Source organism: Embiotoca jacksoni, unplaced genomic scaffold (assembly GCF_022577435.1).
Source record: "Embiotoca jacksoni isolate LCO1_2020_lvr unplaced genomic scaffold, fEmbJac1.0.p SCAF_22, whole genome shotgun sequence".
Lineage (NCBI taxonomy): Eukaryota > Metazoa > Chordata > Actinopteri > Embiotocidae > Embiotoca > Embiotoca jacksoni.
The window spans coordinates 9,216,602-9,240,653 of record NW_027185363.1 but is presented as its reverse complement, the minus strand read 5'-3'; the positions used below and the strand labels follow the sequence as shown (position 1 = coordinate 9,240,653).

The window sequence follows — 24,052 nt, the reverse complement described above, 5'->3', positions numbered from 1 at the left end:
GTAAGAATCCCTTGAGGTTTATGGGTGGCCTCCGCCAGGCTCTCACCGCCGCCTTTGGGACGTCATCTAGGTGAGTCTGAGTATTAAACATACAGACTTATGAACAATGCTGAAATATCAGTGTACTTGTACGGCACACTTTATGGGTTTTGTCACAGTCCTGCAACCCTACCTGTTACCCTCCATTAAATGGAGGGGAATTTCAACATGGACAAACAAAAGTGACACGCTTCATGCTTTCTATAGGTGCCACAATGAACATGGATGGTGCAGCCCTCCATGAAGCAGTAGCTGCTGGTAAATAATTGACAAAAACCTGTTTTCTACCTCTCAATGAGTCAGTACAGATTTAACAGATATAAAATGGAAAGAACACATTATGTAGTATCAGGGTTGAGTAAGTATGTAAATAAAGAGTGTATGCCTCCATAAGCAATACCAGTCAAGCTCTCACTAGGTTTTGCCTGATTTTGTAGAGGTAAAAACTAATATTACATCACAAAACATCCCCGTTTCCCTTGTTCAGAGTTATCGTCACAGCTGCGAGCACTGGTGCAGCCGGCATCCCACAGGCTGGAATGGTTTCCATGGTGATTGTGTTGGCGTCAGCTGGACTGCCCACTGAAGACATATCACTGCTCATGATTTTGATTGGATTCAATGAGGGTCTTTACAGTCAGAGTAACACTTAGGCATATCTTGCATTTTTGTTTTAAATGGAATGAAATCCAAAACTATGAGAAAAAATTACTCGTCCAATAAAAAATATTTTTATTTACCCGCTAACATGCTTAACTTTTACCCCAAAAAGTATTCTGTAAGTATTCTTTTACATTTTGCAAGCTCGGTTTTGTCACACACACAAATTTCTTACCTGTATGTCTGTTGGTAGGGCTCGTCTCAGGACTGCCAGCAATGTGCTGGGTGACGGTGTCGGTGTAGTGCACCACCTGTCTGAACGTGAGCTACAGAGCTCGAGTCCTGCAGGACAAAGATTTGGTGGAATAAAGCTCACAGCGCTGAGATGCCTGGAGTGTCCATTTTTAATGGCAAAGTTTCACCTGATGTGTTGTTTTTATTAATAACAAAATACATTTTTGGACAGAATTCTACAAAAAAATGTTTTAGCTCTTAAGAAAAAAGAAGAGAAAGAATTAATCGAAAGAAACCTGATGAGAAACACTATGAACTGCAAATGTTATCAGAACAAAGGCTTGGAAGGAAACAGGTATTTTTCTCTTTGAATTATCTGCACCCACTCGTGCTGGTGGTATCATTAGGAGCAACAAGTTTAGGAGACATAACTCACAGGACTTGAGGAGCAGGAGGGATTAAGAGCTCACTTCCTGTTGCATTGCAGCGTTAGGTATGAAACAAACTAGAGTTCTCTCTGTGGTATGTTAGTTTCAAAAGTTTAGGCTTTTGGATTTTTTTCAGGGACCAAATTGCCAAAAATTACTATATTCTAACAGTATTTGGAGAAAGAGCATAAACAGTAACTTTGGTTCTGCAAACTGTAGGTGGTGTTTTTAGTTTTAGCATTTGTTACTCTGCACTGACAAAATCCAAATAAAAGATGTTAACTTTGTGCAAGAAATAGCACAAGATATTTTGTCACATGCCTTAGGTTGATTTATTTTCTCTTTCTTTTTGAAAATTGTTTCTGTAATTCGATTAGTAATATCAGCAGCTGGTCTATATTCTTACATTTTATTGTCAACTCCACTTACGACAGTAGCATTGTGTTTGAATAGACCACATTATTGTGTGGATACAAGGTCGGGGTGCTAAATATGCCAACCTTGTCAAATATAACATAACTGTTAGGAGGTCAGTCCAACCAATGTTTTGTGACTTGATTAACGCTGGCGTGTCTTTCTTATTGAACGCTCTGAGCACCATCTGGTGGCAGGAAGGTCACTACGCAAGACAAAAAAATAAAACAGTGACCTAGTTACACATTGGCTATGTTTGGAATTGTTTAAAACATTTTGATGCAGAGAAGAACATAAAATTAAAAGTTTCGGAAGAAACCTTAACAACTGTATATTAGTTATTACAAAAAATATATATGAAAACATGTTGGTACATAAAGTTATCTTCTCCAAATTTTGCATCTTGCATCTGTTCCAGATATGTAGGAAAACAAATGCTTTTACTCACAAGTCATGCGTACTGCAGTATTTCAGTGCTGTGTAATGCAGTGTTATGAATAGAAAACTGCAAACAAGCCAGAAATAATTTTTTTCTGTCGAGCAGTGAGTGGAGAAGTACAGGAAACTGTGGCTGCTCCCTCTGGGCAACAAGGGCGAAGCCAGAGGGATGCCACACTGTGTTTACTGACATCTCCCAGAGCTCAGTGCAGCTGTGAGGAGATAGGGAGGGGGAGGAGGGAGGGGGCGTGAGCGTCACAGCCAGCCAGCAAGCAAGAGAAAAGGAGGGGAATTCATGTGGAGGAGGGGTTTCATCGAGGGTGAGAGAGATTATGAGAGATGGTGAGAAAAAGCAAGAGAGCGAGTGACTGTGTGTGTGTGTGTGCGTGTGTGTGTGTGTGTGTGTGAAGGGGGAAGATGCTGTTGCCAGGGAACAACACTGAAATAGAAACGTTCATCATGTCTAGCTCGCAGGAGGACAAAAAGTCATTCAATGATGGAAGCAAAACGGACTGAACGGGAGGAAAACAGGTGATCCCGAATCTGAGCCGCCTGAAAGAGTCAAAGAGAAGGTAGGCAGTTGTGATTGCATAACCATCATAACACAGCACCCCATACGGCTGACATCATCCCAGCGGGATTAGAGCCTCGGGTGGGGGCATTAGTGTTGGTGGAGGGTGGAGGGAGGAGGAGGAAGAGGAGGGGGGGGGGGGGGGGGGGCAGAGGGGGACTCGGCAGTGAAGAGCAGAAGTAAATAGGAGGCAGAGAGAAAGAGAGTGATCATCATGAGACGGGCTAAAAGCACAGGGTGAGGATTATCTTTTGTCCAAAAAGCAGCACGGGATCCGACTGGCAGAGGACACAGAGACCATGAGAGCAGGATGCTGTGTGCTGGGTTGTGACTTGGACTATCTCATTCATTCTCCTCTTTACAGGAGGACACAATTTTTTTCTCAATCTCCATTGACGGCATCAGCCAACAACAACAACAACAACAACTGTACAGCAGCCCAGATCCTGAGCACCTGAGCGTCCTACCTGCAAATGTAAACAGTGATGACCCTCCTTCAGCTTTAAAGAGGAACAAGCAAGATAAGGACGCTTTCAGAGGAAGTGTTCGTAATTACAATCGGTGAGTACCCTGCCTTTACGCGAGACGTGATCTCTGTTAACGGCTAGAAAAAGTGCTCTCCTTCAGGGCAGATTCCGCTGATGTGAGGCACAGAGGGCAAATTGTTAAAACATGACATTGAACATTTTGTTTTATTCTTGAACTGTATGCGTTTCAAATTATTTGAGACTGTTTTCGTTTGTCTGGTAATTAAATGATAGCAGCCGTGACAGAACAGCCTCCCGGCTTTCCCACGCATTTACAGGCCATGACGATTTTGATGTTCTCAATCTCCTTCTTCATAAGAGTACTGACGTCTTATCTTCTACTGAGAGTTAGAACAGGTTTTTGTTTTTTTTGTTTTTTTTTTTGATTTCACATTAGATGTTCATGTTTTTCCTTATTTCTTAGTGCTTGGCTTGTGGTTTGATCTGGTTTGGGCCCCAAAAGGAGGAAAAGGGAATGATTTGGATCAAATTGGATCTGATGGTTTTGGACACTGTCAGTCAAATCTGCTCCAACTACAGCTACGCAGTTCTGATGAAGCAGGTTAGCTGAAGCTTCAGGTGTCATTAGATTAGATTATACCCAAAGATCTTTTTTTAAACTTTAGTTGATGCTCTCCGCAAAATTTGAAGCCACGTTTTTATGCTTTTGACATCACTGTCCTCTTGCAGCTGAACAATCAGATGAGTTTGAGGAGGCGATGGCTGTACCCGATCGTAATGTCTGTTGTCTTTCCTCATCAATAAACCAGTTGAAGCTCATCCTTAAGCGGCAAACATGGTAATGATTCCATAAGAAGAAAAATGACTTTGATGCTTATTCAAGTGGAGAATCCACTTCTTCGCTTAAATTTTACTTATCGTACATCAAACACAGAAACATTATGTGGTAAAATTAATGCACATATAATGTTTGTTTTCCATCTGAGACAGAATTTTCCGCATCAAATTTGGTTTGCACAACAGAGTCAATAACTCACGAGGTAGTGTTTGGAAAATGAAGGCTGCTCTGCCATCTGGACACAAATCCCCACCGAGCACGTGCCGCTGCATCATTACTTTGTGTCCATCAATCAGCGGTTCGCCGTATGAGCAGCTGAGCTGGGGAAAGAGACATTTGCACAGAAACAAAACCACATGCACTGAACATGTGAGAACAGAGGAGGAAGGCAGATTGAATTGTGATTGTCCCTGGAGGGCCTAAATGAAATGGGTGTGCAAAGAAATCATCATCACGTCCTCATTGAACACTGTAACTTTCACATAGTGTTATCCAGTGTAAACACTGCTTCCCCCCCCCCCCCATCATTCAGGATCCGATCACGCATTACCAGCATCATGAAGCCGGAGGGCCTGCGCCTTTTAGCAAACATTTGCTGTTTTTTTTCCAAATGGACCGGCTATAGCAGATCAGTGCCATCCCAGTGGACAAATGGACTGCGATAACGTCTGCCGTGGCATGAACTCTGGTTGGGACAGTGACGTAAAAAGGAAGCTCCTCCACCCCCCCCCACCCCCCCCCCCCCCCCCCCCCCCAAAAAAAAAACATTTCTGACATAAGACTCGCACATGATGGTCGCTCTGTGAATTACTCAATCTTGATTGTCAAGCCGCAGCAAATGACCCAAACACGCGACACTGTCAAGCTTTACGTCAAACAGCAAGAAAAAGACAATGGATGGTGACTTCTGATTTGGTTGCTATGGAAGCAAAGATCAGTCTGCTTTATGAAACCATGTATGAGTTGCTTGCCTTGAGGGACTGTGCTGAATGAATAATTTGATGTTTTATTTCCGTGTCTTTCCCCAGGGATGAATTGGAAGGACACTCAGTGGGATTTGGTTCCACCAGATTATCATCGTGACTTCACTGTACTCTATTTACCCAGAACTAAATTGCCCTTGTGTGCCGCCCGCCTCAAAAAAAAAAAAAAGCCATTTAATATACCATTTTCATAAAGTTGTTGGACTGATGAGGGTCAAATTCAACTCAGAATGATAAAAGTTGAAGCAGAAAATGCTGATATATCCAGATTTTTTTTTTTTTTTGTGCCTCGCATAGACAACCAAAAACATTAAATCCTACATTTCCCATAATTCAACTGGATAGTTTCTTTCATTAGCTCCCTATTGTCTGGTAACCACCCACATCTTTCAAACTCCACACCCTCGGTTTGTTACGCAGGTTTGATTAGTTTGACGTCTCAAATCAAAATTCACACAATCCGGGTTGTGTAAAGTGGGTGGGGTGCCGCCTTTAATACAAATACAAGTAGTTTACGGTTTGACAGTGTTTTAACACTTGGTTTCCTACTGAAAGGTTTGATGACTTTTCTCTCTGTTTGTCCACCACAGTGAGCTGAAGCCCGTCCTCCCTGGCAGGGGATGGGTACAGCAGAAGCCACTTTACGTATGGACAGCATGGAGGTCAAGGATGAGTGGCAGGATGAAGACTTCCCCAGGTATTTGTTTGTGTGAGAGAGAGTGAGAGCGAGTGAGAGCGAGGGTGAGAGAGAGACAGTGAGAGAGAGAGAGAGAGAGTGATTCTGGGTTTGTGTGTGCAGTTTGTCGGATTTGTGCACGTGCCACTAACAAACAGATTAGGCTTTAATGGAAAGTCAGTCACGTGTGCGTTAAAGGCTGAAAGGAAGCAGGTGTGTTCTTTAAGTGACGTGGTCGCTAGGTGTTACGTGACGACGTTGTATCATGTCGGTGAACAAAATAGCAGCGAGCAGGGAGAAAAAAGGAGAAGTCGAAACAGTATCCAGCAGTGGAAAAACAGGCGGCCGCCCACTCTTTTAGAAAAATCATTTCTACAGCGGAGGCAGTGTGTTTATAAAAAGTGAGCAGCAGAACAAGTTGCTCAAGAACACCAAGTATGTTCACAACAGTTTTTTATGTATGAATATATATATATATATATATATATATATATATATATATATATATATATATATATATATATATATATGTATATAAAAGGAATAAATAAAGCTACAGAACGTTTAAAATGGAGCTCTAAAGAAAGATTTTTCACTGCAAATGTTTCTTCTCCTCCCTGCTGTTTAATTCCCTCTTGAATACTCGTTAGTGCAGTCTTCACCTTACCTCAACAAAAGCTACTGACAAAATAATAACGGCAATTATGCCAGCAGCTCCATCAGCTAGCCCATACTTGTGGTGTTTTCGGGTGTGTGTGTGTGTTTGTCTGTGCAAGCACATCTATGTTGGTGTGTGTGTGTGTGTGTGTGTGTGTGTGTGTGTTGGGATGAGTTCTGCCTTCTGTAATCTTGCCGTCTCATCACCCCCAGCTTTGATGGTTCAGCTGTCTTATTATAATGTCAGAGGGGAGTTGGTAATTACTGGTGTCACTTTCTTAAACATCAGATATTGTTTCCACGGTAACAATGTTGTTAAATCAAAAAAGAGCCTCCCTAAAAACAAGGAATGACTGCTCATACTTTATGGTTTGTTACTGAATTTATTTGATATGAATTTATTTAGTTTAGCTGTGGAGTGTACAAACTGTAATTATAAACAAGCAAAACAATCATTAATTTGGTAGCAGGAAAACATCGCCATTTAAGTTATGCTGGATATTCACTTCTATCTCTGCAGGCCTCTACCAGAGGATGGAGATGTTGATTCTTGTTGCCTCACTGACATCAGAACCAGTAAGTGGAATAAATACACAGCATTAGATTTTTATTTTTTATTTTGCCACATACTGTATCTGACCTTCCCCAACCTGCTGTTTTAGTCCCTCCCACCAGTCTGAACGTCGGCGAGTCCATGACCCAGCGCAAGCGTCGCACCCTGGTCGCCCCCGACATGAACCTGTCTCTGGATCAGAGCGAGGGCTCGGTGCTCTCCGACGACTTCCTGGAAACGCCCGACGACCTGGACATCAACGTCGACGACATCGAGACGCCTGACGAAACCGACTCCCTGGAGTTCATTAACAACGGCAACGAGCTGGAGTGGGAAGGTCAGACGGACGTTAAATGATACTCATGAAACATTTAGATAATCAGTACTGAGGAATTTTTAAGGTCAGGGGATGAATATTAGAATGAATATGTTATCTACCGTTGGCGGTCCTGTCACGTAGTGCTGCCGGCTGTCAAATGAAACAAAAAATTTAACTGAAAACAAACACTGAATAATAAACCTTGTTAACGAGTTTTTGTTTTTACGGTTGTTGTTGATTTTTTTTTTAAACGCTGTTAAATATTTTTATTCTCCAAAAATTATTTATTTCAATCACAGCTTTGCTTTTGTGTTTTCATCACGATTCTGGTGAAACAATACCACTAATTGTAGTTTAGAAATTATCATAGAATAATTGAATATTCTCAGCCAACCTGTATTCATTTATTTTTTTTATTCAAGTATTAGTGGAAGTTGTGCAAAAGAATCATAGTCAAAGTTGATGTTAAATTTAAAAGGTTCTGCTTGGTGCGGCCGTGAACCGAGTTTAAGCTTCTTTTTTTTTCTTTTTTTTTTTTTAGCAGACAGAAAAGTTTCATCTTCCTGTCCCTTAAACGATCCGAGCCTTAACTTTCTGGCGTCACCTCGTTTTCAGATGACACTCCTGTGGCCACGGCGAAGCGTCTTCCAGGTGAAAGTGAGGAGGAGAGAGACTCGTCCGGTCGTCTGTGGCGAACGGTGATCATCGGGGACCAGGAGCAGCGGATTGACATGCAGGTCATCAGGCCGTACCTGAGGGTGGTCACACATGGAGGTTAGTGAGAGAGCGTGGGCACCGGAGTTAATCCAAAAGGGGTTTCAAACACCACGACTGACACGAACGCTCTCGATCAATAAAGTCTAATCTAATCTCATCAAATTTGTTTACGTAAAACATATAAACTTTGGTAAAAAAGAGAGGAACTTTTCTTTCAAAAATACAACAACCAACAAAAGCTGAGGTTCGTGGAACTACAGCCAGAGATCAACAACAAGAGTAAGTCTGTGGACAGATGGGTAATACTATCGGCACACATCCCAATGATAAATCTGAGAAGCATGTCAAGTGAAGAAGAGTGCATATGCATTCACAAATATATTATTTAATGTAGCCTTGTGTCTCCTTACTGTACATATCTTACCAGAGGATGAACATGGTTTGCAGGTTAAAAACATTAAATCATGAATTTTAAAACCTGATTGAAGCTAATGATTCCGACATTTGACTGTTTTGTACTGTGAATGTAGAAAATAAAAACACAGATTTTTGTTGTGATAGCTTTAGGTGTTCAAACTACTCTTATCCCTGCTGAATATGTACTAACCCTGTCCGAGTGGAGGAACCTACGAGGCAGCAGTCAGCTCAATGTTGGACATTAAAACTCATAAAGTAAAAAAAAAAGAAAAAAAAAGGCAAAGCTAATTTACTGCCCATGTGTTAAATGGTCTGCACGTACAGAGCACCATTTTACCTTTGCGGGTTCAAAGCGCTGTAAATCTTTTGCCTTCCATTCCCCCTTTCACACACACTTTCACACACGCACGACAGCATGGGTCGCAGGGATTCATCAGGATTCAGTGTCTCGCTCACTGAACCACCAACCTAAAGATTAGTGATCAACATGCTTTACCATCTGGTCATCACCGACACCCTGAAAATACATGTTAGCCTCACGTCATTAGGCCCCAATCATCTACTCCCAACAAGCACACTGAGATATTTCAGTTTTTAAAAAGCAACACTTATTAAAGGCAATTGAAAAAATGTACATCTGTGAAGCTGCTTTGTAACTAATAAACCGTAAGTGATGAATGCATTTATATATGTAACATTTGAGGGAAATTCATATTTAAGTAAGTTCTTTTTTTGTTTTTTAGATCTCAACAGTTTTTTCAGAGCGTGATAATGCAGTTGATGACATGACTGTTTTATATCATATACCGTGTCTCCTCTACTTCACTAATATGTGCCTCTGTGAACCATCAGGTTATTATGGCGAGGGTTTGAACGCCATCATCGTGTTTGCATCCTGCTACCTTCCTGACAGCAACTGTGAGGACTACACGTACATCATGGAGAATCTCTTCCTGTAAGATCATTTCTGGTCTCTGGAGGGGCTTTTTTTTTTTTTTTTTTTTTTTTTTTTATCAGGATCCTGCTTTCTTCTTTTTTTCACTGTGTAATTTATCAAAGGACATGATAGAAGAAAATGTGTTTTAACTAGTGTGCATGTCAAACGATTATTAACATTAAATTGAAGTCGAAACAGTGCAACACTCCTCATTTTGACTTCACTTTGTGAATAACATCTGAAGTGGGTCGACTCAGAAACTGTTTTTTTTTTGTAGTCTTCATTTGGTGTGTTGCTTTTATGTTTCGTCAGCAGATCTGAGTTTGTTCGTTCCGTTGTCAGGTATGTTGTGAGCAGCCTGGAGCTGCTGGTGGCTGAAGATTACATGATTGTTTACCTGAACGGAGCGACGCCTCGCAGGAAGATGCCGGGAATCAGCTGGCTGAAGAGATGCTACCAGATGATTGACAGAAAGTAAGACAGGCAGTGTCAGAACAGTTTGTGCAAACATGAAGGAAATGAGAAGAAAAGTCAGAAATGTGCAACTGATGATGATGTTAAACATGAAATAAACACAAACACTGTCTGAATGTCTCCTGCAGGTTGAGGAAGAATCTAAAGTGTCTCATCATCGCTCACCCGACGTGGTTCATCCGGACAGTCTTGGCCATCTCAAGACCTTTCATCAGGTGATTACATATTTATGATCCATCTATTTATTGGCTCTGAAAGCATGTCCACATACATATCTACAACAGAGAGAAGACAGTAAATAAATTATAAAGCTATGCCAAATTCACACAGTACGGTGCACATTTAAAACATAACAAAACATAAAAATGTAGCTGTTACATAATGACAGGGTGAGTGCTGGCACTGATACAGATATAAGTTGTCAGACATGATAATTGAGATATAGTAATTGCATGTTGTCGACGTTTTCCGCAGTGTGAAGTTCTTGGATAAGATCCGCTACGTTCACACCCTGCAGGAACTCAGCCAAATAATCCCCATGGAGCACGTGCAGATCCCCGAGTGTGTGCTGCAGTAAGTACTCTCAGCCACAAAGGGTCTCTGTTGAGACACTACACACAGCGAACCAGCTGTTGTATACTCCCAAGTTTACAGTAATAACACTTTGAAAAGGTTCTTACAGTACAATGAAGAAGGTAAAACTCAGCCAACCAGCTCTTATGTAAATGTGTAGTTGTCGTTGTTTCCCCGCATCTTAAACAGTAGATGAATATGTTATAATCAGCATTTACTTTGGTGACCTTCTGTTTTTATGGCAAACTGTGATCATCTGAAACCTGAGAATACAAAAAGTAAACTATAATGGCTGATTCCTGTGCAGACAACAGTCGAAGATTCATACTGATTTTAAGGCAAACTGTAGGTGGCTGTATGAGGCTTTGGGAAGCACTGCGGTGAATACTTGAACACAGTAAACAGGGCCAACAGCTGACATAATATTTGGCACATTTCCTATATATGATTTTTAACAGTATACTACAGTGAACTTGTAGCTGCAGTGTATTACACAACTGGTGAGAAATATGTTGATTTAATGCAACATCAATCAGAGATTTCCATTCTAAATTTTTTAAAGGTACGATGATGAGAAGTTAAGAGCACAAAGGGAGAGGTGAGCGATTCATTTTCACGTCGTTTTGTGTTAAAAATAGTTTTTGTTCATGCTGTTTTCCTGCCTGTTAGAAGTCTTCTTAATATTTGCCTCTCTTGCTTACAGACTTGATCAAGAGCAGCAGCAGCAGACCAACTCAGCACTCCCCAAAGAAAGGTGACCTGAGTTTGCAGAACATACAGTGCAGCTACCATGTGGAAATTAGTCAGACATCTTTCCTTTAATAAGAGCCTGTGACTGCTAGAAGTCTCAAAGAGTTTTCACTTGTACTCGGTACAACTATAGTTACATTACTTAAATCGTTTAAGACACTGAAATAAGGAAACTTCCTACAATAATATCGATGAAATAGTTTGGAAAAGGCTGGAAGATTAAAATGGGGTGAAATCTAATTTGTTGTTTCCAGGCCAACGTCCATGATAGCTGAGGTGGGACGTGACATCTGACATTAAGGTAAGATGTCCCGTTCGTTTAACTGCCTCCTCCATCAACTCTCCAGGCTGGTTTGTAATGTCAGCCCACGGTAACTAATCTCTGACATACAGGGAAATGTGCACAAAAATATGCTGAAGTGTGTAAAAGAGACACGATACGGTAAATCAGATGTTGGACGGAGGCCTGTCTGGAGTCTTGGGTCACTGACCAAAGGTCTAAAGGGTCAGCTCTTGGGCAGCAGAACCGAGATCCAGTTTACAGTATCTCATTGCCTCAAATGTTCTCATAAAATAATGTAGAGAAGCCCATGTAGAGTAAAATATAAAATAAATTCTGTGCTTTTAAATCTTTTTTATTAGTAGATGATCCCCTGAAGAAAATAGAAACACTTCACTGGTTCTTTAATTACATTCAATTATGTTTTGATCTGAAAATGCTAATTGTATCTAAATGTTAGTAACTGCACCGAATTAAACAACCGTGTGCTCTGAGAACTCTGGGAGTGAATCTCAAATTGACCTGCAGTGCTTGTGATTACTGTCATTCATCAAGTTCACCTCATCTTCCCTTTTGCCAAGTCACGTTTCTGTTCTTTAAATTAAGACTTTATGCGAACCCAAGTAATGTTAGCTGATCCTCAAGCGTTACCTCGTGTGACATAAGGCACAGCTGCTCAGCTCTTCAAGCCTGCGTGCACACAACCGATCAATTCTATTTTTAATGAGCCGAACGAACCAAGTCGAGCAAATTGATCCGCGCAGCACAGTCTGTCATGAAATCGAGGGAAATACCCACCGCGGCCGGTCGAGGTGGGTTAGAGTGGAATTATTTTAGACGCCCAACCCCCTGTGGTGTTCTGTACTGCTCACAGTTTCTATCATATATCAAAAGAGCTATCATCCAGAGGACTGGCTGACATCCCAAGAATGGACACAGGCCCCGTCTCGTATCCAAATGCCAGCACAGGAAGCAGGAGAAAAATGAAGAGCCAAACCTGATATGTGTCAACTTGGACTTAGTTTAGATTTTAATGTAATCCCCCGTGACAACGCCGCCAGGTTTCAAGACTATCCGTAAAGTCGCTCAAGCGTTGATGATGTGAGACTTTTTAGCTGTCAGAATAAAGGTGATAGGCAGAGTTAAACAATTCAACTTTCTGTATTTGCATTTCAGAGCTTAAATTGAAGAGCCCGTGGGGGACATTCGTTCATTAAAAATGGGAACCAAAGTCACAAGCTGCTGGCGCAGGATTAAATCCTCTGAATGGATCAATTAGCTGCAGGACAATCATTCCTCAATATCGCTCTTATTTTCAGTGACATGCTTGCTTCTAATGACTTCATTAACACCAAAGCAGTACAACTTAAAGCTAAATGAGAAACGATCATCTTCCTGCATGTCAAGTCGAGCTTTATCTACAGCATGACTTCAACTATGTGAATGAAAAGTTACGGACTCGGATGGACTCTCAAGCTTCACGGAGCTGGGAACATGTACATACCTGTAATATATTTTGGAGAAAGGTGTTTGCACATGGGGTATTGTTTGGTTTCATGGATACGTGCTGGAAAATAATGTGCAATGATGTCGTTCTTCTTAAACCTAAGGTAGATGTTACTGATGCAAAAAGTGTGTTCCAGTTTTCAAGTTTTCCAGAGTTGAATATGCAGGTGGCATGCTTGTTCATATCCTTCCTGTATTTGTTACATGTTTCTGTCAGTTTTTAAGTAAGAAAAAAAGTACTTTTACAAGATGGAGAGTATACGTTGTTACAAATGAAATATATTTAAAAAGAGAGAGTCAAATGAATTGCTAAAAGTGTTATTTATCAAAATGTGCCATTTACTGTTTGTAAAAAAAAAAAAAGACAAATAAATGAATAAACTAAAACCAACTGATGTGATGATTGTCCACCTCCGGCATTCAACCATGACTCCTAAAACAGAACATGCGACTGTCTCACCCGGGTACCTTACAGCTTATATTTTTCAACTTTTTATTGCCTCTAAGTGCATTCCAGTTTGGTCCAGAATATTTCTGACAGTTGAGTTATTAAGGGGCATAATGATGATCTACGAGTGTGTTGGCCAAGTCGGTCAAAGTTCTTTGTATCACTTGACTGTCCTCTGCTGCCCTTTATGGGGGTCATTTGGACTTAATACCCTTGAGGCGATTCTTTATTTGTCTATGCAAAGTTACAGTGATCACAAGGTATTAGAACAATACATAACCCATAATTAACTGTATGTTCCCCTGTGTGTTCCCTGATATTTTTAGCATTAACTTTGAGATGGTACTGTCATCATTAAAAACAAAGATACATTTAGATTCAATTGCAGTTTACATAGTGTAAATATACAGTAAAAGAGCTGTAAATGTATTTCTTGTAAGAAACCATGATTCAAAAATACAGTAAGAAACTATAAAAACGCAGTATTGAGCAGGCAAAGCTGCTGCCAGTTAATTACTTTTACATTAGCTAGCCTGAGAAGCCCTTACTGCAGCGTGCATATCAGGGCGTGGCTTAATATGGGCGGAGTCAAAGGTAAACCCCACCCACATCAAGCAGTGCATTTCTGTTACTTCAACTTCAAAATGCACTTGGACGAAGCTAAATTTGTTGTTTTCAAGATCAAAATATAATGTCTATATCCTCGTGACCGAGATGAGAAGTAGCAAAGGGGCTGTTGTGCGAATGATGATTAAATCATTAAATGATTAAACTGTATTTTTTGCGATCGCTTTAATCATAACAATTCAAATTTGAATATCGGCTGTAACCGGGGAAAGTGCTCGATGTGGGCGGAGTCTTGAGTAGCGTCCTGACGCTGCAGTCAGGGTTACGTGAACTGTCCGGCTCTGCCCAAAACGTTTTTAAACTCCAACCAATACCTTTAAAGCCGATTGATTAACACATTGTTTGACCTGCGTGTAAACAAATGTATACATTTGTCATGTCGAAATGTTTTTCGGATGCGGTGTCTTCTCGCGTTGTCCTGAAGGAGTTATGTAACATCCTCATAAACCACAAAAAAAGCTTTTTAACATTTCCTACTGAGTGCGGATTAAAAAAAAAAAATCGGCAGATTAAAAAAAAAAATCGGCTTCAACACAGTTTTGACTTTTGGAGACAGCCAGGTTAGCTGTTTCTGGCTGTTTCTTCCTTCTTCCAGTATTTAGCTCCATGTTTAACACACCCTTATGAGAGTGGTGTCAAACGTCTCCTTAAAATCTCGTCACGGAGATAGACAGAGCAGTTTACTATTCCTTTATGCCTGACAACGTAGGTCATGATATCACCCCTGGGAATGAATTTAAAGAGTCTCGTTTGAACCGTGACAAAGAATAGTGGGGAAGTAAAGCAGCGTCTCTCCTCTGATTATAAGAAGGAAAAAGTATGTGCACCACATGCGTCTCTTGACCAACCACATGGATTTTGTGCCCTCAAGTCAACCTGAGCTTTCGTGGGTGCGTTTTTTGTATCCTTTCCAGTTTTTTCCCAGTTTGTAACCTTCTCTGATTAGTAATGTCAGACGCCTGTCAATACATCAAAGCCGCCAATCACACGTGTCAGCAGGCACCACTTTTCCGCTGGCAACCAAACATAACACCACGCGCCGATAGCTGCAGCTCAAAGTCCACCTCCTTCACACGTGCAGTTACACAGATAAGAGCTGTAGAAGAATTTATTCAAATACTGTATAAATAACTCAAACGCACGTTTCAGCTGCATACATCCAGAGGTGTTTAAACAACCGGGGCTCACAAGCAGTGGGCACCTAAATTCAGAGAAATAGACGTGTTTCATACTTATGGCCGTGACTCCAGACACTGTGATCACATGGCTGGCTGCTATGTACTCCAGCTGGTTGCATCAGAAATATGCGTGACGCATAATAGCAGCAGGCAGACACAGCCAACTAAATATAGTGCTCCTGGTTTTCACACAGCCGGAGCTGAGCTGTCTAAGCATGGAAACTTTCCCCCTAAAAAAAAACCTAATAATGACGTTTAGCTCTTCTGTGACACGGGTGTCTCCAGAATATATTTATGGAAGGTATTTCAGTATATTTATAATGATTCCATACAGGTGCTCATTGTAGAACAAAACTCCCTCATGATAAATTGCATCAGCACTTAACCTGCTTTTTTAGTTTTCAAGATTTTGAGTTTTTGAAACCATGCAAATTTAGAAGACATAAAGATTTTACAGACTCAAAGCCATCACTTTCACCAGTTCAGAACATCTTCCCGCCTGAGGCACCACATGACTGTGGCTCTTTCCAAAAACAGAATTAACTTTGCGTTTCACAGCTCAGCCGCATCACAAATTTCACAATTATTCTCTATATCACCTGAGAACTCTGTGGGATGTCGGATTTGTTGTGCGTTTGGACACCCGCCCGACAGCAGGTGGAAATTGTGGGATCTACTTTCACGTAACTGAGGCTCCTGACTCCTGCGCGTCTCATTGGTTCTGTGGTCTGTCACCTGCAGGGAAAAAGGGGCTGATTGGTTTGAGAGGCTGTGACGCCACGGCCAGACCCTTTATATGCCAGGCAGAGAGATTGTCTATCAATGAAGTAGTAAAAGGGGGGAACATTTGTGGTGGAGAAAAAGGAAAAGGTTTTCAACAGAAGCCTTTTATAGACTGTTTGCTTTGACTGGGTTCCCTGCTTTTACTTACTGAATTCCAGAGGTGACCAACGCACAAAAACGAAAAAATGAAGTTAATCATCAGCATTGGAGGGTAAGTCTTATTTAATCTATTCACCCAGCTGTCTATTAACTGAAATTTACAAAAAGAAAATGTTATGTAACTTGTGTCTCATGTGGCTTTAATTTCAGAGTGACCAACGGTGGGAAGACCACTTTGACAAATAGACTGCTAAAAACATTACCCAACTGTTGTGTGGTGTATCAGGATGACTTTTTCAAGGTAATTCTTCATTCTTTTTCTTTTTAAGTCACTTTATGTTTAGTTTAAAGCTACAGTAACTATTTTATGGAATTAATGTTGAGTGATAATTCTCAAATATTTGATTTGCTACGTTAAAGTTGCCTTTTACGACATTTTGTGCTCAGAAATGATTCATCAGTCTGACTTGCAGATGTCCTGTCATCGCAGTAGCCTAGTAATACATCTCGCTGATTGTCTCCTGGACAGCCAATGAAAGGGCTCAACGTCCCCACTTAAAGTCAGGCGTTACACACTGATGCTGGAAACGTTTTGAATGAGCATTTCATTTCATTTGCTTAAGAGAAGCCAGAAGATTTTACTCCTACTACAAACACGTGCTGCACTCAGGGACATAAAGGACGATTGACTATCGGACACCATCAGTTTTTTAAAAACACATTTTTCGTCTTGTGTGACTACTTTGTAAAGACAACACAACAACAACAAAAAAAAAGCCTTTTCTTTTTTGAAAGAAAGTTTGAGAGTTCAAGCAAGAAGCTCCAACTCTTAAAGCTTTCTCTCTTTAAAGTGAGGTGACAACGAGCGTTAGAACCATTCTGCATACTTTTAAAGTATTGTAAATTAAGAAAACCTTTGTCGTGGGGTATTGTAACCGACATTTTATAAGCGTAACTATTTAACCGCGCCAAAAATTGTCACAGTGCGTTCACTTTTGGTGGAGACGAGTCCTTGACTTATCCTGTCCAGGTGTGATCAGCTCCGACTGCTTACTAGGTTGCAGCAATGTTTTACTGGTGACTGTTATTTCAGAAACCCGATCAAATAGAAGTCGGGGAGGACGGCTTTAGACAGTGGGATGGTAAGAATGGATTTCGCGTAGGAAAACCATGCAGTAATGTACTCTTTCTTTCCTGCACATTTCTTTAGTTTGGTAAACAATCAATCCTAAACTCGTGATTTTCTTTCAAACATTCTGTGAATGCTACAGACATTCACTAATAGTGACTAATGTGTGTTAAAGCACATTGGTGAGGACTGTTGGTCGCATGTGTTGTGAAGCCCGTTTTTCTCTTTTCTCTCCTTGTTCTGTATCAGTGATCTCCGCCCTGGACATGGAGGCTATGAGCAACACTGTCAAAGGCTGGCGTGAGAATCCTGTCAAATTCGCCCGCTCGCACGGCGTCAGCCTGTCACCCGAAACCGAGGAACCGCACTCGGAGGACAAGAGGATCCATATTCTCATCGTGGAGGGGTTCCTCATCTACAACTACAAGTGAGTCACGTGCCGACTGGACGTGTTTTTCTACACGGGCTCTCAAACGTAACCTCTCTTGACCTCTGAAGCTTTTCACTAATCTGAGCTCCGGTTTTCCTCGTGCAGGCCTCTTATTGACATCTATGACAAATGTTTCTACATTTCCATTCCTTATGAGGAGTGCAAAAGGAGAAGAAGGTAACCAGATCCTGGAGTGACTTTTACAGATTCCACTTAACAGTTGCACATATGAGTACGGGGGTACAATTAATTGATTCTGTCTTTGTAGCACAAGGACGTACACAGTCCCTGACCCCCCCGGCCTGTTCGATGGCCACGTCTGGCCCATGTACTTGAAACACAGGAAAGAGATGGCGAACAACTGTAACGGAATAGGTTTGTAAAGCCACGCGAACAAAATATGAACGACGGGGTCCGTCTGTCTCCCTATCCGCATCCCCAATGTCAAAATAAAACCAAAACATTCCCCTTCTTCTGCAAACTCCTCTCCTTCACTTTTTCTGGACAGAGTACATTGACGGGATGACATCAAAGGACGATATCTACAACAGAGTGTATGAAAGTGTTCATAACTCTCTGCTGAACAAGTTATAGGTAAAAAGAAAATGTTCTCCAACAGATCATATGATGACGAAAATGTTATGATAGTTGTGAGTAACTTCTCTCCTCTCTCTCTGTCTCTCTTCTTACAGCAGGACGCGGATACCAGCGGATTTGTGTATAGACTTGTAAATATCATTTTGAGCGAATGTGCAACACCGGTTTCGTACTTCGAGCCTGATTTGTAAATAGATAATCATGTAACTTATTAAGAACTAACGGCAGAAGCTTTGTGTTTTGTATAATCCCGTGTAACTTTTTTTCTAAATGAGAAGCCACCTCTGGACTGCCCAGTGTTTTAACACCTCTAAAGGATCTAAACTCTGATGTGAACTTATGAAAAGCCAACTGGGAGTAAGGATTTGTGTCTCACAACTGAAAGAAACGACTGAATCCACTTTCATGTTTCCTGTTTTTCTTCCTACTGGAACTCATTAAAACACACACACACACACACACACACACACACACCTCCTCGTTACTGCAAAGGTGCCGATCGAGATCACAAACCTCACGATTTACGGCACAAACATTCGAGTGCATTGAGGATGGTTGATAACATCCTGCGGCTCCTGAATTACCCGCCTTATCATTCAGATTAGATTTAGTGCCACAGAGAAGTAAAAGTAGTCAGCAGAGAGAGTATTTCCCTCTAAAAACAAAACAATAAATTCAATATTGCAGAAAAAGAAGAAATATTTTAACCACCACTAGAGGGCCGTTTCATACATTAGGATACATAGAGATGAATATTTGAGTGTCTATAACTTTACAGAAAGAGGGAACAGTTATTTTGATGAACAAAGATTTGACAAAGTGTCAATACTTTATAATCTACTCGCACATATTTGCCTTCATCATCCTCTTAAGTGCCTGAAACTGAAATATCTGCTTTTTACATGAATCATTTTGATCTTTTTCACAATGTGGCTTTCATTCTAATTCTCATATTAGCTTTTCATCTATAAAATAACTTTACCGGCTGTCACTTAATGTAGAGATCAGATCTCTGGACATCTTGACATCATCTTTAGTCCAAGAAACATTTACCACAGCTAATCAGATGAAATCCTTAACTCAGGCATCATAAAGTAGCATAAGTGTAACAAGAAATAAGAAAATCTTAGTGTCTCCTGACACAGCGTCTCCCTCCAAAGCTCCTATTTAATTGACCTTCATGATGTTCCTATGAACCCTATTGGGACAATTATCCACCCTTGTAGATCAGAATAAACTGTACATAATTGCTTAAGAGCCATGCTAAAACCGACACCTTGAGCACCAGGTGTTTGGTTGAAAACTGAATTGTTCTTGCCCGAGGTGCTAACAATTCATCCAGTGACATTATATAACCCCTCTGTGTCCTGTTCTGTCGCTAGAAGTACAAATTACAGCTTTTTTTCCCTTTTCTTTTCAAATTTCTTTAACGATTTCTGGCATCGACTTCAACATGACACTGCGTGAAAGTGCTTGTGCTTTTCACTGGCGGGTTAACACCTCCTAAAGAGCAAAAGTCTTTTCAGCCACATCGCTCTGACGCTGTCTGCACAGGAATGAGGGGAGATGGGAGCAGTGTGTTTTCACCTTTATTAATACTTTAAAATCATAAACCCAGTGAGTTATGTGGTGACCCGTGACAGCTGTAATTCATAACACTCAGCCACAGAACAAATAGCGTCTGTGTGACGGACAGTGATGACTAAGACGTTCAGAGAAGATTTATCGTCTCTGAGTCTGTGGTGTCACCACGACTTTTTCCCGCATCTGTCCCTCTGATCATTCAGATCACCTCGCAGTGTACAAAAGACAAGCCCAGTCTGTGCCAGGGCTGCAGCGGGTGTGTCGGGGGGCGGGTGGGAAGTTCATGGTCTTGTGATGCATTTCTCAGAGTCTTTACGTGCCAGCAGTTGGTCTGGACCATACTGGAGCTGCTCTGACGGTTTATATTTAGGGTAAGTGCCTAGGGTGTCAGGGGAATATATTTAACAAATGTACAGCCAATTACTAACAGCCACACACACACACACACACACACACACACACTGGCCCGGTTTGACTCAGGGGCTTGGTCCTCACATGCCACGTAAGAAGAGATGGGGTGGCATCTGCTCCTTCGTCACCCGCCGCTATGGCAACCCCCAAATGTATGGCAAAAGGGGCATCCATATTAGGGTGGGGAGACAGTGACACAGGAGATAAGCTGCGGTTGTATGCTCCACAGACTAGTATGAGTGGGCGAGGACCCCGGAGGCATGTGAACAGTTGTGGTTCCACCGAGTGGATGACAGGAATATTTATGGAGGCCACACTGACACAAGCATATGTGAACAACTGATTCCATTTTGGTGAAACAGTTGACTTTGAGTCTTCTATAATGAACATTTATAAGCAGGACATGAACATGTAATAAATAATTATGTAGTTGTAAGCAGGGATGAGGACATTTCAAGAACGTATTAATGTACTCTGTTTAAATAATAAGAACAATAATTTTGTACTTTCCACAAGGACAACATATTCAATATTATTAAAACAGTGTTTTACTGTATTATCCTTCATTATCTGTTGATGCACAGCATCTGCTTATGTTGCTGCAGAATAAATACATTATTGTGTGTTATAATACATTAAATATTCATATGTATGCTGTTTGTAAATTATAAATTGATAAATAGGAAGACTTGAAGTAAAGTGATGCCCCTTGTTGTAGTAACTGCAGACCAGTCATGGGTTTCTCACTGTTGGTCAGGTGAGTAGGTCACTGCGACTTGATTGGTTTACTGACGTAAAACCAACAGAGAAATAAAATAGTACATCTAGTCCTAATATTTTCCTTTAAAAAAAAAAAAAAACTACGTCCATCCTCCTCACTAGAGGCAAATAAATTAATCCTGTATTAAACTTACAGTTTTAAACTAACTAGTCCTAAAGCTAAACCTAAAATATTTAACTAATTAAGATGTAATGTTTCAGCAAGAAAGGAAAAGATGTATGTCCCCACATGTTTTCTGACTGGTGGTTTAAATTGATTGTACTGACAATGCATATTTCTCTACTGATCATGTTCACATATTTTAAGCACGGTGTGCGTGTCCAAGTTCTTTAAACTAAAAAATTTTCATGTGTGAATTTTGGTCCAAAATAATTACCCTCAGGGGCAGGAACCAAAATATATGAGAATTTCTCCACCCACTAATTAATAAAGTCTTATCTTATCTTGTGACTGACTGTGACTTTGACAAACTCTGCACCAATGGCGCTAATTCATCCAATAAGTAGAGCTTCATACCAAGCAATGGAGTATATAAACTATTTAACTAACATTTTTTTTAAAAAAATCTAAAACTTAACTGTTTTTGTTTTAAGTGTTATACTTTGCCCCACTGAGTGATCTCATTTCGTTTTGGCTGCTCTTTGTCTTGCTTTACTTTAAACATTTATAGTGAATAAATAAAATACCTGATTTGTGCCAGATAATTTTAATAAATGCCAATTACATAAGTTTGATTAGCCCTCTTAGTTCTAGTCCGCAGATAAAAATAGGCTACAGAAATAAGAAAACTGCATCTGCTGCTCTGATATATTTTGTTTTTTTCCTTCATTGTTATTTTGCAAATCTATAGTCAACAAACTTTAATGATGTAACTTCTGCTGTGTCCACAGAAGTACTCGGGTCTTAAGTAAAAGTACCGCAATCTAGTCCTGTAGTCAACCTTTTGATTGAGTAAAAGTATTAATATCTAAATAACGTACCAAAAGTTAAAAAGTACTTATTATGCAGAATAGCCTGTTACAGAACGATAAATATAATATGCTGTAACTGTATTAGAATTATTGGTGCCTTAGTTAACAATATGTATAATAATATTACATTTTGTATTAATAATCTGAATCTGCCAAATAACTAATAACTAAAGCTTCAATTTAAATGTGGTGAAGTAATAGAACTGTTGCCAAGTACACTACTTGAGTAAATGTACTTAGTTACTTTCCACCACTTTCCTCACATCTAAGAGTTTCAGGCCAAAGATAATCACTCAGACACAGACTCCTACTCTCGACATGAGACAGTATTTAGAGTGATGTTTACCATCTGGATCCGGGTTAGAAGTCCTTTTAAGACCGCATTAAAAGGTCACATTAAAATCTCTCATCACCAATTAGCCACGTGAGGATGAAGGAAAACGTGAAGCAGGATAACGCAGCTCACAGCTGAAATGTGAGGAGAGCGGGCTGATTTTTAGCAAAGGTTAATCAAAGGTAAGCAGAACGTGAGTCACCAGAAATCTGATGAGCTGCAGTCCTGCGTCTGTCAAATGACCCACAGTTCATCTTTCATCAGACAACACTATTTTAATTCACGTTAGACAGAAAAATCTATGTTTTATTTATACTTTTCTGCTTTCAGGAGGAACTGAATATCCACATAACGTCAGATTTACCCAAAGCAGAGTTGAATAATTTTCATTTTTCAAACATGTTTTCAGCATCTCACCTGTATTGTCTCCCCATGATCTGTGGTAAACCCTCTGGATCTATCATTTTACTCCTCAGAATGGCAGTGTGAGGCCTCAGGGGAAGACAAAAGGTATATTCCTTGTAGGGGAAGTTGCTTGTGGTAAAACCATTTTAAGACCATCATCTTCGTTAAACCTCACAAGAAGCAAAGCTGTGAGCAGCCCTGGATACCTAGATTCATGGGATAAGATATATTCAAAGCGTAGAAGAATTAGTCTTTGACACGGGGAAAGATCTGCTGATGCTGTAGGTGTACCATGAAAACAACCAGAAACTGTTCCTTTTATTTCCAAGCACTCCTAATTTACAGTACAGATTAGTTTTTTGTGGCAACATTTGTTGTGATTTGTTTACTTTCAGGTCAGACACACAAGAAAGACTTAATTCAACGTCAATACTTACTGGCTACATTTTGTGGGTTACATGTCCTGCTGGGGAAGTCTTGTGCCAAACCAGTGCCGAGGATCTGTGGCTCTTATAAATCTGGGTGGCAGCACAGAGCTGGATTTTGGAGCAGGGGAGGGTTCGTCTGGCTAAGAATAGAAAAGCATTGAGACTCATCCTGAAAGCCCTATTTGGCAGAGGAAATACACACCGCGGTACTTCATCTGAGAGGTGTCAAATAGTGAGCCCTGCATGACTCTGCACATCAGTGTGTGTGTGTGTCTATCCTATTTGTGACATGTATCAAGCATATGACTTACTTTAAGAAAAAAATTATAGTGACAGTAGAAATAGTCTCTAGTTTTAAATTCATGTTTAAAGCTGAGCCACACAGAGAAGGAAAGTATTTCATGTACAGTAAATACTACATTGTATTTAATTTCCTTTAAAAAACAAAAACAAATATAACGTAGTTTTTTAAAAATATTTTTATATTGTTTCTTTTCTGTATCAATATGTTTATGCCTATTTTTTTTTAATAGAAAAACAGCATTTGATATTCTTAACGCATTATGTAAAGCACATTGAACTCCCTTTGTGTATGTAATGTGCTATACAAAATGCCTTGCCCTTATTTAAGTATTTTCATTTGTTACTTTATACTTCCTCCCTTAATTTCAGAGGTAAATATTGTCCTTTTTTTACATTTATTTGGCAGCTATAACACCGAGTGACTTTGCAGTGCAAGTTTTTTTTTTTTTTTATAAGAAATGTATACATTCAGTGCACAAAATTGTCTAATGGGGTTAGTTCAATGTGTGATTGAATCCTTCAAGTTTTATTTTCTTTTTAAAGTGACAAAGTGCCGTGAGATTGGTCCAACCTACTTTGCCTGTAAATCGCCCAGACTTTGTCTTTAGTTTCACTGTTCATCACTTTAAAGCAGCAACCTGCCTCTTTTTTT

The 24,052-nt window shown here is 40.3% G+C and overlaps 2 protein-coding genes and 1 long non-coding RNA gene across 7 annotated transcripts; 2 read left to right on the top strand and 1 right to left on the bottom strand.

Annotated features, from left to right (window-relative positions):
- Positions 1–2,474: 2,474 nt before the first annotated feature.
- Positions 2,475–13,279, top strand: LOC138203150 (caytaxin-like). 3 transcript variants are annotated; one of them, XM_069157806.1, is made up of 14 exons: positions 2,475–2,725; positions 3,089–3,285; positions 5,624–5,730; positions 6,887–6,942; positions 7,029–7,256; positions 7,854–8,012; positions 9,225–9,327; positions 9,652–9,783; positions 9,912–9,998; positions 10,258–10,356; positions 10,919–10,954; positions 11,060–11,110; positions 11,361–11,407; positions 12,563–13,279. In XM_069157806.1, exons 3-13 carry the CDS (start codon positions 5,654–5,656, stop codon positions 11,398–11,400), a joined length of 1,068 nt encoding a protein of 355 aa, XP_069013907.1. In that variant the 5' UTR covers positions 2,475–2,725; positions 3,089–3,285; positions 5,624–5,653; the 3' UTR covers positions 11,401–11,407; positions 12,563–13,279. The 3 variants fall into 3 exon arrangements, with proteins under 3 accessions (XP_069013907.1, XP_069013909.1, XP_069013908.1); XM_069157808.1 differs by lacking the exon at positions 2,475–2,725 and adding an exon at positions 2,874–2,961; XM_069157807.1 differs by lacking the exon at positions 2,475–2,725 and having other exon boundaries at positions 2,968–3,285.
- Positions 6,966–23,170, bottom strand: LOC138203152 (uncharacterized). Its single transcript, XR_011178695.1, has 6 exons — positions 23,107–23,170; positions 22,682–22,875; positions 9,949–10,058; positions 9,707–9,762; positions 7,843–7,990; positions 6,966–7,388 (listed from the first exon to the last, which is right to left on the bottom strand). It is a non-coding gene; the product is annotated as an uncharacterized lncRNA (long non-coding RNA).
- LOC138203151 (nicotinamide riboside kinase 2-like) lies at positions 15,960–18,584 on the top strand. 3 transcript variants are annotated; one of them, XM_069157810.1, is made up of 8 exons: positions 15,960–16,139; positions 16,238–16,328; positions 17,121–17,169; positions 17,406–17,583; positions 17,692–17,763; positions 17,855–17,961; positions 18,095–18,180; positions 18,282–18,584. In XM_069157810.1, the coding sequence occupies exons 1-7, from the start codon at positions 16,114–16,116 to the stop codon at positions 18,178–18,180; spliced, it is 609 nt and encodes a 202-aa protein (XP_069013911.1). In that variant the 5' UTR covers positions 15,960–16,113; the 3' UTR covers positions 18,282–18,584. The 3 variants fall into 3 exon arrangements, with proteins under 3 accessions (XP_069013911.1, XP_069013910.1, XP_069013912.1); XM_069157809.1 differs by having other exon boundaries at positions 18,279–18,584; XM_069157811.1 differs by lacking the exons at positions 15,960–16,139; positions 17,121–17,169 and having other exon boundaries at positions 18,279–18,584.
- Positions 23,171–24,052: the final 882 nt, after the last annotated feature.